A 19,140-nucleotide genomic window follows, 5' to 3' on the forward strand; every position below is an offset into this window, starting at 1 on the left:
GAAAGAGAGACAGAGGAAGTGTAAGGTTGGAATCGGGGTTGTCCTAAGTCCTAAGAGCAGCACGTTCCCTCCTGTTCAGCAGCAGCAGCGGCGGCTCTACACCCTGACTTCCTGCCATTAAACAAACTCTTCATGCAGCGGCTGTTAGGCTGAGGAGCTGGAGCACCCGGATCTCCGGTGCTCTTCAGGGTCTGGCAGGAAGCATGGAGACTAAGTCACTCTTCAGTCTCCACAAAGCCCTGGCCCACCCAGTGAAGATGTGCATGGTGGACTACCCAGTCTCTGTGCTGGAGGACCTGGTAGGAAAACCCACCCTCATCTCAGTCCGTCATGTCTCTGTTTCACCTGAGTCTTTTCTGATTGTATGTCTCTCCCTAAATCTTTTCTGAATGTGTCTCTCTGAGTCTTTCTGCTTGTATGTGTCTTACCTGAGACTGTGCCATCCGTATGTGTCTCTTCTGAGTCACTCCTTTGTCTCTCTGGCTCACCTGAGTCTGTCTTGTCTGTATGTGCCTCACCTGAATCTCTTTGACATTTCTGTCTGATGGGCAGAGAAAAGGGCAGGCAGATTTTAGAATGGGTGAAGGTGAGTTAGTTTGTTCCCAGTCTATTTGTGCATATGTGTGTTAATGATTATGTACCAGGACAAGTATGTGCGTGTGTGAGTTTGTGTTTGTGTTTTTATATACAGCTTTATAGTTCAGCTGTTTTGCTTGCCCAGTGCTTAGTCAGACTATAATGAAGCAACAGTCTCTCTCTCTCCGGAGTTTGTGTGTTGTGCAATGGTAAAGTAAAGGCATGCTGTGTCCTGCCCACCATTGGTTGTGAGTGAGTGTGTGCGTGTGTGAGTTCTCACATCTGGAATGTTTTGTGTGTGTGTCTGTTAGTGTGTGTGTGTGTATGTGTGTGTTTGTGCATGTGTTGGTCCCCTACAGGCAGGAGGTAGTATGGCGACAATAAATAATATTAATAGCAGATTGTATTTATATAGCACCTTTTGGGGAATTAAGTGTTTTTCTGTGAAATGAAGGGTGAATCTCCTCAACCACCTCCAACGTGTGGCACCCATTTGGGTGATGCACATCAGCTATTTTGCACCAGAGCACTCATCACACACCAGCTATGGTGTAGACGGAAGGAATTATTTAGCCAGTTAGACTGGTGGTCATAGGATGGTCAGACTCAGACAGCCAGATAGGGAATTCATTCAGGACAGTGGGGAACCCCCTTCTGTTTGCTGTGAGTGCCATAGGATCTTTGGTAACCAGAGTGACTCAGGATGTCTGCTTACCATCTCATCCGAAAGATGGAAGTCTGATGCTTTTCTGACTATTTGCCGCAGGCTGTAGTGGTCTCTTGAGTGGACCTGGTTATTGTGAATGTGTGAGAGCTGTCCCTCTGTAATGGGCTTGTTTTTTTCCTGTTGGCGCTGAGAGCATTTTAACACAGAGGGCAGGGAGCCAGCCCCTCTGTGAGGGGTGCGCACTTCACTGCTTCCCGAAAATAACGGGGCTGTCGTAAATGCCTCCGGAGCTCACACACTTTCCTGGGAGACGCCCTGGTGAACATGCAGAGACGGCAGCTCACAGAGAGATTCCCTAATGACTCTGTCTTTTCTGACAGAAACGAGGTGTGATGGAAGAGCTCTCTGAAGGTTTAAATGCTCCCAATGGCCAATGCCTTCAAAAGGTCCCTCTATTCCCACGGCTCAGGCAAAACAGTTTTTTTTTCTTAATATGCCATACCGTCCAATGAGGTAAATCATTCTGTGAGTATCTCACCCTTAGCTTAATTTCATGCCTAGTGAAAACAAGTAGGGTGGGGGTGAGCTGTACTGGTTAACTGACCATGCTCATGACTGAGAGGTTGCAGGTTTGTTTCCCAGGTCTGGTATTACTGTTCATGGTGACATAGCTATACGTCACATCTCTGTCTGATAAGCCATGGTGTTCAGCATTGTTAATAGAAATGTTTGAAAAACAGTCTCTCCTGAACACTGCCCCCTAAAGGTAGGAGTAGTCTGAACTCCAGCCCCTGACAAGACTGCCTGTCTCCTTCGTCTCTGGTCCTGGGGAGTCCCTCATCTCAGGCATTATCACCAGAGGAACAGAGGCTCACATCTAAAACAGCTTGTTTCTAGTAAAGTATTGAATCCTGTATTAGTGTATTTGCAGTGGTGTGTTTTTTCTCTCTCTTTGTGTAAGACAAGGGAAATAAGGAGAGGAGTTTCAGCATACTGTGTTGGTCATAGTTAAGCTCTAAGATTATGTAGGGGTTTTACTGTCATCTGTTGCATACTCTGACAGTAAGATGTATGAGTAATGAAGTGTTTCACAAATGAACAGGTGAGAGGGCTTAATGTACTCATTCAGTGGTTTGTTCATGTGTGCTAATGAGGTCTTAAGATTATTGTGAGTAAGCAAAATCTCCACACCTGCGGTCCTGAGGCAGCCCCCCCTCGTGGTCAAAGTGTGCAGTGACCGTGACTACAGAAAGGAGAGTGCACTGATCTCACTTGTAAACAAGTGTGTGTGTGTGTGTGTGTGTGTGTGTGTGTGTGTGTGTGTGTGTGTGTGTGGTTGGTTCCCTTATCCACATGGTTCACATACCACCATGATTTCCTCAGTCCACACACATAAAGGTCTGGCTGTGAGTGGGCTCTAGGTGCACCCACACACACCTCATATCACCAGTCTATGAAGAGGGTTCATGATAAATCCTGTGTCATGCAGTGCAGTGTGAGGGTTTTGTGGCAGCTTTGTGCAAGGTTGTTTTTCACATTTCTTGACTCTTTTGACCAGCTCCACCGAGTCTGACACTAATTATTTTCCTATAAAAAGTGTCAAATGGGCCTCACTTGGCTGCTGATTGTGTAAATAGAGTAGGCCTCATTACAGATTGGACAGGTTGGCTGGGCCTCACTGCAGATTGGACAAATGGGATGCACGTCATTGCTGATTGGACTGTTGCTACAAACTATTCTGGGCTGTGGCTGTCAACATACCCTGCTATCACCTTACTTTAATGAAACACTAAGGATAGCACTGGTTATTTACTTTGCATACACCCCAAGGTTGTAGGACAGAAACATTAATTAATACAGCATATTAATTTATACAGCTGAATATTTGCTGAAGACATTCAGATGATGTAGAGCCGCAATGCTTTCTTCCTGTTGCGTCTCCCTGTCACTCAGCTTGACTTGGTTTCCACCTCGTTGCTCACCAGTTTCGACTGCACCCGAGGACCAACCTATGCGCCCACCCTGAAATGGCGTGTTTATTCATTGTACCATTCTACAATGGACAGTACAAAAATGGCAGTCATCATGAATGAACTGCCACAGGTGCCAGTGATGCCAAAGTTTATTAAGCACTGCTCACATTTGGAAGACCTCCCTGATTCTTCCAATGCTCCCACGCCATGGAACACCTCTGGGTTCTGTCATAAAACCTCCTATGGCCGGTCTGCCAGACTTGCTCATTCATGACCCCCTGAGGACACAGAACCTCTGATCCTGGCAGTCTTCTGCAGATAAGAGGCCGTAGATAAGGGCCCCCTCCCCCGGGCTTTGCCAGCCCCCCTCCTCAGGTGGAGATTTGACCTGTGCATGTGGGTGAGACAGATCCCACTCAGAGCTGTGTGTGTGTCCCACACACACACCTCATTTCACCAGTCTGTGAAGAGGGCTCCTTATGAATTCTGTGTCATTCACTTTGTTGCTGCTTTGTGTAAGCTTGTTTTTCACATTTCTCGACTCTTTTGACTAGCTCCACCAAGTCTGATAGACGCCACTTCCTTTAAAATGTGTACAGTGGGCTATGCCTCATTTCTGATTGGACTTAAGGGCCAGGCCTCAGTGGTGATTGGACAGCTCTTGAGAAACAGATTAATTCACTGTTCTTAGGGCATCCTCAGAGTGCAGCTGGGATAAATCATTTGATTGTATTGAGTGTCATATGCATTGGTGGAGCCCTGTAGCCTGTGTGTCGGAATACTGATGTTACTGGCCCACACCCACACCCATGCAATATCCAGCTGGTCTCCTTTAGGGTTTGGAGCTGCTACTGATTGTGGGAGAGAGAGTGGGAGACAGTATGTTAATTATTGTCTGTTTATTGTTTATTATCATACTTTATGAGTCTGTCTGGATAGTTGCGTTTGTGTTTCTTTGTGTGTTTCAGCATGTGTGCATGAGCTTGTGTGAGTGCCTGTCTGTGTGTGTGTGGGTGTATGAGTTCTTGAGCATGCGTGTGTGTGACTGTGCAAGTGGTGGTACATATGCGAGCACTTGAGCGTACGTGTGTGTGTGTGAGAGAGAGCTATGTCAGCACTTGGGTGTGTGTACGTGTATGTCAACACTTCAGTGTGCGTGTGTGTATGAGTGTGAATGTGAGTGTATGTCAGCACTTTTGCATGGGGGTGTATGTGTGTGTGTTTAGGCCCGTATGAGGTCAGGCGCCTCAGAGAGAGGTAAATCACACTGATGTGTCAGACGCAGCCGAGACGTAGACGCCTTGCTTTTATTCATTACTCCCACTCTTGCATCTGATTTATGCAACACGGACAGCCAATCAGCAGATTCCTGGGCATGGCAGCCTCATCATCTCTAACACCCTCTCTGTCACCACTCTGAGGTGGGGGGATCTGCTGGTGTGGGGGTTGGATTAGGGGAAATAATTGGAAATGGATGAGCTAATATGATCATTTTCCTGTTCCCTAGGTACATTCATAGGCAGCACTCTTAAGAGAATATTACAGTCCTGTGAAAATATTTAAAAGGACTAAAGGGACAATGTGTATCTATGCAACTGTGTCAAAAACTCCAAAGATAGTGCTACAAACAGTAACCCCACTGTGGTGCCTTAAATTTAATGTATGAGCATAACTTGACTACAGAGCAGGGTGGTGGTTAGCAAACTTGGGATGTAATTGAAGTTTGCAGGTTTGAATCCTGGTTTTGACTATACTGTGAATGTAGAAAGGGATTGATTCTGTAAATATCCAGCTGTATAAATGGATTACTTACAAATCACAGCCACAAGGCTTCTTAGGTGAGGTTATCTGCTTAATATAAAGAAATCATAGATATGATGAAAAAAAAATGTATAAACAGCCATTTGACTCGTGGAGTCAAATAGCAACAAACTACAAAGTGACATTTTTTTTCTGGAGAAAGATAATGCTTTTCTGTGAGATCAAAATCACATTTGTACATTTTCGTTCACAAAATGAAGCCTGAAATTTGGATGGTGTTATTTTTGCTTCTGAGTTTCTCCGTCCATGAATCCCTTATTCTGTCAGAGAGTCTAAAAAGGCAAGCGTGTGTCCCTCTAAAGCATGTACAGTTTTCTGCTGTCTTGCAGAATACTCATATGTTTCGAATGGGTTCTGTAGGACATCCTGGCAATTAGCAGTCATGCACTGACTGGTAAATTAATCGTGAATAGTACCTTTATTGTCATCAGCATTGTTGAGCACAGCAAGGGGGCTGAGCGTAGAAGCAGATAACATAGGAAGGGAGGGGCATGAAACAGCCAAACAGCTGGGCGCCTTTCACTGAAGAGCCCATGACTGAGCTTCTGAGTGTCTGGACTAATTAGCGCAGCCTCGCTAACGACCCTGTCTGGCTTGGCCGCATTACATGACTGTGTGAGATCATAAGCAGCCGAAGGCTGATGGAAAAATGTAAGGATGGCTTTTGTTTCAATCCCATTGACCTCACCTGCGTTCAACACTGAGAGAGGATAACAAGTTCATCTCTAATAATATCTCATAATAGCCTGCATGGAGGGCTGACCCAGCTTTGCTGCGCTCCCATAAACACCCTTGCTAAGAGTTACATAACGAGCGTGTCCTCAACAGGATAGGGGTTACAGGAAAATGTCCACTGCAGTCCTGGCTCCCACAATGCACTGCTGTCAGACAGGTGCTGTGATTACAAATGAGGGAGTTTTTTGTTTGTTTTGGACAGATATCCAGGGTTTTTCCACCTCCTGGGGGACCTTTGGCCTTGACTGTCATGGTTGGTTTGTCTAATATCTGCTTTTGTTTATTTTCTCTCTCTCCAAAGGTTTTTTTTTCATACAACCAAAATCAGTTTCTGTATTTTTTTCCATCTCTGCATGTTTTGAACAGATAAGCAGCTGTACAGTACCAAGGATCTAAGCCAATCACAGCGTTTGTTTAGCTTTGTGTTGCTGCATGGCCCTGCCCAGCATGGTGCCATCTCCAGGAGGGATTGTAAATGTTTAGAAAGCTTGTGCCTTGAAATCTGAGCCAAGCATTTGTTCTGTCTTTATATGTGAGAATAACCACCTCATTATGTAGCTTTTTCAACCCCTGTCCTGTGTTGAATGCACATCAAATTGGGGGTCCCCTCAGGTCTCCTCTGGCTTTTGGGGCTTGTTAGCTGCGTGCAGCAATGTGAAAGTGAGGCCTGTTTGACAGATGTTCATGGGTGAGTCCTGTAAGCAGAGTTTCTGCATTGAAAGTGTTCAACACTTGAGAAAAACATGCATGTTTAAGGTAGATGCTGTTGCGAGGAGATGTGGTGTAAACAGAGGGAACTCCGTTTGACCTTGGGGCTCAGTCTACTAATCTCATCGGATAACGGGGATGCTTTTGACTGAGTGTTGTACTACTGTAAGTCTCTCTTGGCAGAAGACACACACACACATACACACAAACCTAAACTCTTTGCTTGTCGGAACCCTCTTATTTTCTCAAGGTATTGCTCTGCTTCCCTGAAACAGCCTTCTGAATTTGCAGGCAATGAGAAGGGCAGCTCAGCCCTCAGACAATGCAGAACAGATGTGAAGACTGGGGCGGCCAAGTGTTGTGGAGGAGAGAAGAGGGAGAGACAGAGAGGGGGGGGGACAAAGAGGCAGAGAAAGAGAGAGAGAGAGAGAGAGAGAGAGAGAGAACGAGAGAGAAAGAGAGAGAGAGGGAGGGAGGGAGTGAGGGGGAGGCAGAGAGAGAGAGAGACTGATTGATGAAGCAGTCTGTCTTTAAATATCTCATCCAAAAAAATCTTTAGTGTTGTTTTCAACTGTGGCAAACCGTGACAAACCGGTTATTGATGGTAACTATGAATACTAAGAGAGCTACAAGTTATCAGTCTGTCGTTATTATTAGTGAGTGATAGTTCATATAAGCATGTGATCTTTATGTGACGAAGTTGTAACACACAGGCACGCATCGCATTAGGGCGCTGTCGAAAGTGTTACTTTCGTCCCGACTCTCCCCTACTCATACAACCAGAGATGGAAACAGAAATAACCCGGCGCTGATACCAATTTAATTTCTCACCATAGCCTAAAAAAAACCCGTTTAGCTCTCAGCGAAATCCACATTTTACACGCCTCACTGGATTATAATTCATAAATGGGTTCGGCGTTTTGGAATTTCGAATTATGATTTAACCCGCGCTTTTGCTATGTGCTCGGAGGTTCTATGGTGGAATTTTTATTTCCCTTGGCGTTGGCGTGAAGGTGACATCATGGTTCTTAACGAGGGGCGGGGTTATGTTAATAGGGGGCGGGGTAAGGGCTCGCTCCGCACAGCGAAGGCATACAGATGCTACAGTGTGCGAAGGGTGTCTGGACGGGCTCGTGTACAGCGTTTCCAGCACGGCGATTTCTTGCCGCTAGGTATGTCTTTGTGAACGCCAACCCTTGTGCAAAAGGAAAGGGACCGATCTGGATGCTAAGCCTGTCATAATTACTCAGAGCATGCACCGGTAGTGTTTGTTTTACGTTGTGCCGCGACTGTAAATTCCTCGTCGGCATCAATGGTTTTCCTGATGGGAATGCAGTCCGACGCGCAGAGCGTCAAATCTGGCTCCACCGATGTGCTGTTTGACGCGAGCGTCTGGCGGATACGCAGCATCTGGGATGGGGTGAAGCTGGAGGTCGCCGCGGACACGAGCAGCCCGGTGGTCCTTCACAGCGTCACGCAGCTGGACCCGGACCTCCCGCAGCTGGAGGTAGGCGCAGTGTTTCCGTGCGGTGTTGGTGGCAAGTCCAGCTTTTCGCCACAGTAAATGAGGTGTATCAATGCAATATGTTCATGTTTGCTATTATGGTCAAAGAGTTGTAAAACATACAGTTTCTTTTTGTTATTTTGCTGCTTGCTTGGTTGTACAGTATTTTTAATTTGACAGTGGCCATGTTTTGGGGTCAATGATTGTGGATGCAGCGAGCTGACTATCGAACGTTTTTTCTGACTTAAGTTACAATAGGCCAGCTGTTTCTCTGTAAAATCGAACTGCTCTGAGACAGGCTTTAAAACGACTTATATTACAATTTTATTCTGTGCCAATACTTTTTGCATGTAAAAGTCATTCTGACGTAGGTATAGATTTATTCGCACGAGAGAGACCATAGCAATATATGACCCGTATTTTGAGATTTTTGACATATATACATAGATAATTTTGGTTTATATGTTCTGTAAATGACCATTAGTTATTTAGCAGTGATCCCTAATGCAACATGCGATTGATTCGGGTTCTGGGACACTCAAAAGTAAAACATCAGCTCAGCTTTCAGTCCTAATGTTGTACCTACGCAGTGTGCAGTGAACACCGCTAACATGAGTGGATATCGAGATGAAGAAGACTGAGGAAGTGTTAAGAAGTAAGGCGGTGGCATGCAGTAAATCCAGAAATAGATGGTTAGACATGGTGACCATACAGCTGCCTCTGCATGGGAGTCTCACCTTGGTGCTGCTTTTCACACTGTGTGCTTGTCTCCTGCAGCAGTGGGAACCATATGCAATCAGCATGGCATTGCCACTTGTAGGTGGGTGTTCAAGAGAGCCATATATCTGTAATTGAATCATGCAACCATTTACTGTAGAGACTCTCGGGCCACTGATCAGGTCTTTACGCCTTCATGTCCCTCTCTGTTTGGGGTCTCCAGAGTGAGTGAGTGCTTATGTATCTGTGTGTTAGTGTGCCTGTGTGTGTGCCTGTGTGTGTGTTCATGTAAGTATGAGTGTATATGTATGTGTGCATGTGTGGATTAATGTGTGCATATGTGTTTGTGTGTGAGTATGCATACATTTGTGGGTGTGTGGGCCTGATTTTCATGGGTGTGTGGTTGTATGTGTGTGAGTGTGTATATGTCCATGGCTGCGTCCGAGAGCATGTACTGTATGTGTACATGCAAGTGAGGGTCTATGTTTGCTTGAGGATTTGTGTATGTGTGTGTGTGTGTTTGTGTGTGTAAGACTGTATGTGTGGGTAAGTGTGTGTAGGCAGCAGTGACTCAGTAGTAATTAAATGAAGTCTCTGCTTTACATACTAATGCTGCAGTGTAGTCTATAATCACATGTGCTGATTTGTTCTTGACTGCAAAGCCCACTCACTCCTGCTGTGTTGGGAGGAGGGAGAGAGTGTTGGGTTACATGTTGTAATCTGTGACACAGTAACCCTGAGTGAATGTGATTGGGAAGTTGGTCAGGATTTGGAACATGAAGGCTCAGGTTATCCTCCAGTTCTACTGTTGCAGTTGGATGTCTGGAGACTCCTAAAATACTCTGGACTGTGCTGACGCATTGCCTCTAGTGGCCTAGTCCCCTCCTTCCCCCTACAAATCCAGTCAGTCTTTCACAGACTCTAGAGCAGGAAGATGGTGTCGCTGATTTGCTCTCATATGCTCTCAGTACCAAGTGTTGGTATTACTTTGTTTCTTAGCCACACACGCTGTAGGGTTTGATAGATTCTTCAGCTGCTTCCTCTCTTTAAACCCTACAGAATAAGATGCTAGCTGATATTGGTTTTTGTAGTTGAAGCTTCATGCACAGTTTCTGTGCTTTGAAGCAGTTTCACGTAGGAGTCAACCCCCCTGCACAGCACGTGGGTTTACAGCAGAGACATTATTCCCAAGCATTATACAAAGCAGTAAGGAAAAGAAGCGCAAGGTGCATATTTGTACATATTTGTCTGTGTACAATTTGACTGAGGGATTGAACCCTACAGCTCCCCGGTGTCAGCTTTTAAGCGCAGGTATTTCAAGCACAAGGTTTCCTGGGTCTGGTTTTGCACTGTAGCCCCATGGTGTGAGAGAGTGTATGTTCTATCTTCCATATCCTCTTTCCACTACAGAGCTGGAACCGGTCTGGCTCATTTGACCCCTTTTCTGCCACAGAGCTGGAGACAGTCTGGCTCATTATACCCCTTTCCTGCTGTAGAGATGGAAATAGGCTAGCACAGGCTGGAGCCAAAGCTGGCTGGCCTGGTACAGCGTGAATGCTTTTCCACTGCATTTTCTGTGTTGCAACTGCAACACATGGTGTCACACTCCAGTCCAAGGGTGACTTTTCCCCAAAAATCTAAACTGCATGTTGCTCCTGTTTGTCTCTGGATGTCAAATGCCTTAGTGCAGCAACGAGGACACTGTGTTGTAGGAGGTCCTATCTTTCAGATGAGATGGTAAAGCCCAATTTGACACCCTAATCACCCCCCCCCCCCCCCCCCCCCACACAGTGCATTTCTACTTGCCCTGTTTCCCCAAGTCATCGCTGAAAAAGAGAAATGATCTCTTAGTTGACTTTCCTCGTTAAATCAAAGTAAAAATAAAACATAAATCTGTCATTTCATTTAAAAATCATGTGGAGCCAGCCTGGCTCCATCTCCACAGTAGGAGAGAAATCCTGGATTCTGTCTCTGGAGTCACACAGAGATCAATTACTGCCAATAAAGTAATGAGTGCGTTAACAACTGTGGGCCTCTTATGTAAGACCCTGCCGTGAGACAAGGGAGTGACTGATAAGGAGCGTCAGGCGGGCTTCTTTTTTGCCGCTCTGTGATGGTCTGTGATTGGTTACCAATTACCTCACTGATGTTTTGTGTTTACAGTGTTGTGTGTGCTGGTGTGTTGCATAAGAACACTTTCACGTACTGCCTAAGTGTCTTAGTGCAGGTTTGTGGAGTATTTCTTTTGGGATTCAACTTGAAACCATGAGGCTCTGGGTTCCATTCCTGTGTTCTTAACCTTGAGACACTTGGCTTGAATTGTTGGGGCAGATGTCCAACTAAGTAAATGGTACTGTGTCACTGTGTCACTTGTAAGGGATGTAAATCACTCAGGTAAGAAAACTATTTCCTGGAAGGGACAGTGATGCTGAACACAAATATAGAGAACTCCATGATTGTCTGGTTGTAAATCATCTGTGAAAATCCTAGAGCTTCTGATAGTGAAGGCTGGTAAATTTGACCTCAGATGACAGCAGAAAGCAGAACAAGCTGACTTTTTGTGGCTCGGTTACGGTTCATTTTCGATATTAATGACATGTTTCTGTGAAGCGAGGCGCTGGGGAGGCTGCTGTTTAGTGAAAGACAGCGTGTCTCCTGCATGTTCATCATGAGCCCTGAGAGAGGAGCCCAGTGTCTCTCTCCTCCTAAATCTAATCCTCTCTCCCATAATCCAATTAGCTAATTAAGACTAATCTCCTTTCTCACTCAAGGGCTCCCAGCCCACTCTGTATACTGGGCTCATATGTACTCGTGGTGCAGACAGTTCTAGAATGTGCAGTGATGTCAACATTCTGGTTCAATTGTTCTCTTGAAAATGCTTCTGTGTTCAGTGTTCATAGGAGTTCATTCAGCAATTAACAGGAAAGGAAAGTATCTAGGAAGTATATGAGGTAAAAGAATGTACATTTCAAACGTTTGTAAAAGTGTATCATATATCATAAATATTGAAATGTGTTTGTATTTCTGTATTTCCCTAAAAGTTTAATGTAAAGCACATGATGTTAGAAATGTACTGTTATACATGTTACAAAGCACACTTGTCTTTATGGGTGTTGCTTATTGTGTATTAAGATATCAGTAGTAGCTTGTGTCCAATATTTAGCACTATTCTGGCCAGTTTATTTATTAAAGCTATATTTTATTTTATACTGTAAAACTACCACCCTCCCTCCTTGCCCCGCCCCTACTTTTTGACCCACTCCCCACCTGCATTTGATTTTATTGTCCTCTGTGGAGGACTCCCATGATACACAGTACTCTCTAGGTGTGGAAGACTATTCAGTAGCGATATTCATCTCCCAAATTAATAAAAAAGCACATCTGCTGTTGTGTGGTGGGTGTAGGACAAAAAAGAGATGAAAATGCAAAGATAGAGTCCACTTACTGCTCTAGTGTTCCCTGAAAAAGTACTTTATGGAACATGAAGAGCTTCATTGAGATGTCGAAATGTTCTTTGTTTTGGGTACGTTAGTGAAGTGAGCAGGAGTAGGGTCACAGCCTCTCCTTTCCCAGATGGGTGAGCTGGGGCAAGTGGCTTGTCGTTTGGCTCATTTTCAGAAAGGCCCGGCGGGCATTTGTCTCAGGAGGGACACAGGGAACAGATGATGTTCCCCCCACCCCCCATGCAGACGGATCGATCGCGCCTCCGGTTTCAGGATTTTCTCTTCCTGAGACATCGACCCCAGCTTACACAGATCAAATGTTCCGATGAACATGTGCTGCAGATGGCAGCAAATGGAAAAGGAGGGGGTAGGGGGAATTTGTTGCTCTCTGTAGGGAACCAGCAATATTGTGTCTGCCTATCTATCTCCTCTGTCTTTCTTCAGTTCTTCTTTTCTCCTCTCTCTTTGTCTTTTTCTCTTTTCTGCTCTCTTTCTTGCTGTCACCCTTTTCTAATCCTTTCTTTCTCTCTCTCTCTTTCTATGCTCTGAGAGATTCAGTTATGGTATGAGGTGCAGGTGGTCAAAGCAAGGCTGTCTGGTTGTTTCTTTTTTGCGGGTGGTGTCACATACTAGGCATCCCCTCTCAAATCCTTGCTACCGTTAATCATAGGCTGTAATGAAATTTCGCTGCTGTGTGGAAGTGCTGTTTTATAAAGACTGTTAACAGGTTGAATTTAGTGCAAGTCACAGACTCTCATTCTGCAAAGTTGTATATCTCTGCCATACCGGCAGGATCATGAGTGAACTTGAGATTTTGATGTTGCTGCTGCCAGCTGATGAGAAATAGGTTCTATCATTGTATGGTTCTGGGTTTGGGTCAGGGGGCATGGGCTTACTGTTCTGTTGAGTATATTTAGCTGCTATTGTACCGTAACAGGCTAATATGGATCAAACAGATTTGCTATGAATGTCAATTCAAGAAAAACCTTTATACAGTCCAATAAGAGAAGGAAGTGGAGGATTTTGAGTCATTTGTAAAATAATAGCACAGAAATGATTATATAACACTAGACTCCCTTTAGAATATTCATGAGGTGTTTCTTCTGTGTTTCTGTGTCCTTAATATAACTCTTTACCTAAGGCTCCTCTGGTGGTGTAGGGTTTGGCTGAGTTATAGACTGTGGTCACTAGAAGAGGCTTTGGTTTGGTCTGGGTCATAGGCTCTGGTCAGAGAGGAGGCTTTGGCTGGGTTATAGGTTCACTAGATCAGCTTTGAAATGAGAGCCTGAAACGGCAGCCGGGCGGCTGGACCAGAGACAGAGGTGCTTTTGTGGCTGCTGTTTTCATTCTGCTGTTACCTCTTAGTGAGAGAAAAACAAAGGATAAGAGAGAGGGAGAGGGTGAAAGACAGAGTGTTCTTTTTGAAATGTATTCATTCTTATTTCATTTTTATATTTATGCAGCCCCGTTTTGTTTGGAAATAATAAGACGGGCCAGCATAAATATAAAAGGAATGAAATTAAAATGTTTTGGTCTTTCATGTCCCAGAATGCTTTTGCATCATTGGGTAAGTCCCGTCATGCTAATAAAGCCAATTTGAGTACTTTGAATCCCTGAATCCTTCTAGGGGGGAGAGAAAAGAGAATGAAAGAGGAGAGGGAAACTGAGAGACGAGAGAGAGAGTGAAAGAGGAGAGCGAGGGAGTGATAGCGATGAAGACAGAAAGAGAATGAGAAAGATGCGGGGAATGGGGGCAGAGCTGATGTTGTGGCAGCAAGTGCTGCAGCTGCTGATAGGATCTGACTGTATCAGTGTGCGTTGCGCTGGCTCGGCCCTTATTGTGTTATCGTGTCTTTCCCCTCAGCTTCTCCTGCTGAGCTCCAAAAGGGAGGTGTGGATTTTACGCCAGTCGGGATTTTGCTAATATGTTCATTCACATCACAGAAATCTCATTATGAGAGCAGCAAAAAAAGCAGCTTAAGTCCTGCATGCTTAAACCAGGGAAGGGAAAACAGCAAATCCATAAGATTCTGAAAGGGGGCATGGTCCCCACACACTCCACCGCCATTGCCCTTTGGTCCATATTCGGCTCGTAGAGCATCATGTTGTTTTTTGGATTCCTGCACTGCAGGCAGAATGAAAGAAACAGAAAGCTTACTGGAAAAGCCTGGAAAATTACTCTGTCTCTCTCACCCCCACGCTCTCACAATCCCTCTCTCTGCCAGTCTGAAGTCTGGTTTCCGCTGACCTGCTTTGGCTGCATATGCTATTCCGAAAAGACCCAGTATGGCAGTTTGCATTTCAACTCAGCATATCTCACCTACTGCTTACCTACTGCTCACCTACAGCTCACTCACGGCTCCCCTATGACTTACATACTTCACACTTGCTGCTGAGATGTTTAGAGTTGATTCCATCCTGAATTTGTGTTTGTTCTTTAGCTTAAGATACTGGAAATAAATGAGTGAATGCAACTTCCTCTGACCTTGTATCAGTACAGGGGACAGGAAGAGCCTGTCTGTGTTCTTGGAGCTCACAGAGATGAGGATAAGACAGTTCCAGGCAGGAAGCCTCTCAGAACAGCTTGCAAAGAAGCCAAGCTCTGAATCTTTGAATGCTCGCCCTGCAGCACTCGAAAGAACATGCACACACTAAATAAAGTGGATGGTGAGAAAAAAAAAGAAGAGGGAAAAAATATGAGAATGCTGTATACAAAACGTTTGTCCACTGAAAGGGAGCTTCCTTTTTTTGCACTGTGTATATGTAACCATGTATTCTTTGAATTTTGGCTCTTGGCAGAGAGCCAGAGAGACAGAGCTCTAGAACACCAGCAGCACGGAAAAGGTTTGCATTTGGATCATGGCTGCCTAAGGGACAGTGACAGATCCAGCCTGCCTATGAGTGCCAAGTTTCCTGCTCCTCACTGCCTAGAGTGAAAGCACTGTCCCTGGGGAGAGGGAACAGCTGGACAGGCATCAGCCCTTTCTCTTTGAACCTCTTACCCCAGTGTCCCCTTGGCAAGCATGGAATACTTGAGCACTCAGGTGGCCTCCCTGGTGGACATCCCCCAGGCTATGCTAAAGTACCTGAAGCAGTCTATGATAGGATACCCACCTGCAGTTTTTCATGTGATTACAGTACATGCACCTGGAGTTGTGCTAACTTGTGCTAATATGCATTTTTTTGGTCATTTGTCATATGAAACGTCAACCATCAGCCATCCTTGGTGGCTGAGCTAAAGCTTTCTCAGTGTTTGTTGGAGGTGACCATAGATAGACAGAGAATGAGGTAGGGAGGAGCCATTGCTGTATGTAAGTTATTTTGTTTATTGTGCTGACCCCTGGCATAGCCCTCCTTTGGCAAAACAGTACATGCTTAAGCTGTGCCAGTGAAGCACAATTTTAATCTTCAAAGGGAAAGAAGGCAGAAGTGGAGTGATGGGGAAGGAGTAGAAGGGGGAGGGAGAGAAAGGAAAGAGAAAATAAGGGAGAGTGATGAGGAAAGGGAAAATAAGAGCTGGGGGGGGGGGGGTACAAAGAGGGATGGAGAGAGTAAGCAGTTGTGGGCGGATCGGAACCGAACTGAAACAAACACATAAATAATCGTGTTGGTTCAGACAGCGCATGACCTCACTGGCCTCTGCAACAGACAGCGTGTCCCAGAGGAAGCAGGACCCCAGCGCCTCTGGGTCAAGGACTGTGGGGGGCTGTCATCAGCACTCTGTCACTTCCTCTGCCCTCGGAGTCTCACAGGGCTCCCAAAACAGAGTTCATTTATCACAGCTGCCACCCCGTTCCTACGCCAGGGTCACGGAGCTCGCTCGAGGTTCCGGGTGGGTACGTGGTTTCCTCTTCAAGGCTGCTGAAGGATTCCTCAGTGATAGAGCAGAAGTCAGCAAGTGACACAACAGAAGCTGGGAGACCCAAAGAAGGTGATAACTTTCATAGCAACAGCACGGGTGGTGTAGAAGACATCTTTGACTGTAATGGAATTGGACTATATTTGCTTTTAAGGCTCATTGATGTGGAAGCCATGCCCTCCATTGTCTCACAAGGGTTTTTTTTTTTTTTCGGTGGTGGGGGGGGGGGGCAGTTTTGGGAGACATATTGTTGATAGCATAGGTAGTAGTTAGGGAACAGGACTTGTGTTCAGTGGGATGCATGTCCTTAGAGGTATTGCTGTTGTGGGCTTGAGTAAAGTACAATATTTACCCAGAGATTAGCCTTCAATTGTTATAGCATTTTTATCATTGAAGTGAAAAAGAAGAACTTGTTTGTTGATGTAGTGTTTTCTGGCATGTTGATTAGACATGTTGTGGCAAGGTGTAATGAGGTCTTGAGAGTGGTCTCTGCATAATCTCTTCCCCACCCCCCAATGACAAAACAGGAGCCAAGTACTTTTCACGGACTCCTGGGAGTCTAAACACTGATTGGGGCTGCATTTAAACAAATGGGGTTGAAGGACAGAGACACAGACAGTTCGGGCATTGTGGTGAAGATGGTGAGGTCACAGAAATGGCACATAAAGAAAGAGTCAAGAGGCCCAGCAGTAAGTAATCTAAGGGGGTTGATTTCTTGAAGTAAACAAGCTTCCAAACAGAGACAAACAGGCAACGTAGCAATTAGAGAGAAGGAAGGCAAAACAAATCAGTCACTGATCCCTGTGTTTTTGGACACATCCAATCAGGACGTACTGATAGTGGTCCAGGGGGCTTTTGGAGCGTTGGGTCTGGTGTTGCCACGGAGACGCACAGAGCCTCTGGAAAACTTCAGAAACCACTGGGCAGTTTTCCCTTGGAGAGAATCGCTAGATTGGTTTTGTGTACTGCGACGCACACATGCAAACTCCCAAATACTGTAGAGTCAGAGCAGCTTCTGTCGTAGATACAGAGATACTAGAATGACTTGGGCCTTATATTGGATATATGTAATGCAATTCAAACAAGCTACCTACTGCTGTAGAATTACACCACAGCTTCTGTCATAGATGTAGGGTTGTGGCAGCTGCTATGTTGTTATTATTCATACTGGAAACAGAGCTCTCTCTACAGTATTAAAGACAGTTAAATCCAATGTCATTTAAGGATTTACTGTGTTTAATACTGTAGAGACAGCTCTATTTAGTTATAAAATGTGTTCTTCGCTCTGTGTAAACATGTAGGTAGGTGTGGATTATGCTGTGCTTACCTATTTGCTGTCTGCATTCTGTGCTGGCAACTAACATGTCCACCACACCATGGGCTGATTTTCATTGGTTTATGTAAAACGAATTGCATCAATTATAGGCAATGTTGCCTCCTCCTCTGCCCATTGCTGTTGTCATGTGACTTTCTCCCTTCTGCCCAGCCTTCCGGGGTGGTGCAGTCCTGTCACTTGGCAGTTTCCACTATTCCAGACTAAGGATCTGTCCGTAGCCTTGTGGAGCGGACCAAACCATGGACCAGCTCAGGGCTACGTGATTCTGGGATGAACAGAGGGAGCAGCAGTCGTGGCTATTGCAAATGAACTGCTACAAGCGATCTCGATTTGAGAGGCGTGTCTCACACTGGCATGTAGTGTCTGCCAAAGTGAACAATAATAAGGAAATCTGATACTATTTATGCAGGTTTCCTCACACTCAGTCTGATGGAGTCCAGCAGCATGCTGTGTCCAGCTCTTACCTCATCTTTGGAGGCAGCTGAACTGTTCGCTTTTTCTTTCCTCTGTTGCTCTTATTTCCTTATTTGCCCACTTCTGCACACACACGCACGCACACACACACACACACACACACACACACACACACACACACACACACACACATAAACATACACCATCTAGGGAAATTCTCTATGCAATGATTGTACATTAAATCCTCTCACATACCTCAGAGTGTTCTGTCTATTGATTATTAAAGTTGTAACTGTCATAATGTCATTGAATAAAGGCCCTTATCAGAGGCCTTTACCACATATTTAACATTAGATGAAACTGGAACAAGTGGGTAGCTACTGGTATAATCTGTGTGTGCTTGCGTATGGGAATGTGTGTGTGCATGTGTCTGTACACAATGTGTGTGTGTGCACACTTTCATTAGTCTGTGTACAGTGCACTCAATATCTTCTTGCTGGGTGAATGTAATAAGATAAGAAACAAATATTGAAACAGCTCCGGTCCAAAGTCCGCTTCGTGGCTGTGGTTGTGCTGTATGTGGCGCCCGTTCGCACGGTGTGGGACCCTCGTACCTTCTCCCCGCGCCTCTTTGTGAGGGGCCAGTCGATGGCAGTAAGTTCGCCATGCGCTCGAAATGTGTGGAGCTTCCTCTGACTCTCTCTCCGTCTCTCTCTCTCTGTCTGTATCTGCATCTCGTCTAGTTTCCATGTGCTCGCACTTATCCATTTCTGTGCTTTACTCTAGCTTCATTACGGCAGGTGGGGTCAGATGATACTTCCCTTCATTGAAAAAGGAAAGCTGATTCTCACCATTGAAAAACAGGCGCCTGTAAACCTGTGCTAGGTATCAAAGCCACACGCTTTAGTTTATTTTAAAGATGATTTGCACTTGGGCTGGTGGCGTTGGGTGGGATGTTTCTGAACTGTGAGTGTAGCCCAGGAATGTTGCTAACATTGCACTCCCTCTATCCTTTTCCTCTGTCCTAATTTTCACTTTCCCTTCTCTATCAGTTCAGTGATGTTTTTATTTTTTGTTAGCCTGGACCAACCCCAGACTGTCTGCCCTGTAAACAGACACTGATTCAGGGCGGTGGTCATGCCATTGTGCCTATAGGGGAATGTCTGTCACCTTGTTCATTTAAATCTATGTCTGTGAGTGTGTATATTTGTATGAGTGTTTGTAGTGTGTGTGTGTGTGTTTGTGTGTGTGTGTGGGTGTGTATGTGTGTTTGTGTTGTGTGTGTAAATATTTGTTTAAAGTGTGGAGCGTGTGTATGTGTAAGAGTATTTGTATAATATGTGTGTGTATGTATTTTTATAGTGCATTTATATTTGTGTGTTTTTGT

General features: G+C 45.2%; 1 protein-coding gene across 2 annotated transcripts in view; it reads left to right on the top strand.

The window, feature by feature from the left end:
• The first annotated feature begins 255 nt into the window (after positions 1-255).
• Positions 256-19,140, top strand: part of LOC118778084 (ral guanine nucleotide dissociation stimulator-like) — a 38,364-nt gene continuing 19,479 nt past the window's right edge. Inside the window, exon 1 of one of the 2 annotated variants that reach the window (XM_036529421.1) lies at positions 256-299. In XM_036529421.1, the coding sequence (XP_036385314.1) occupies positions 258-299 (42 nt within the window). In that variant the 5' untranslated portion in view covers positions 256-257. Of the gene's footprint in view, positions 300-7,792; positions 7,988-19,140 lie in introns of those variants that run through there. The other variant, XM_036529420.1, reaches the window with a different exon arrangement.

This window comes from Megalops cyprinoides, chromosome 5 (genome assembly GCF_013368585.1).
Source record: "Megalops cyprinoides isolate fMegCyp1 chromosome 5, fMegCyp1.pri, whole genome shotgun sequence".
NCBI classification, from domain to species: domain Eukaryota; kingdom Metazoa; phylum Chordata; class Actinopteri; order Elopiformes; family Megalopidae; genus Megalops; species Megalops cyprinoides.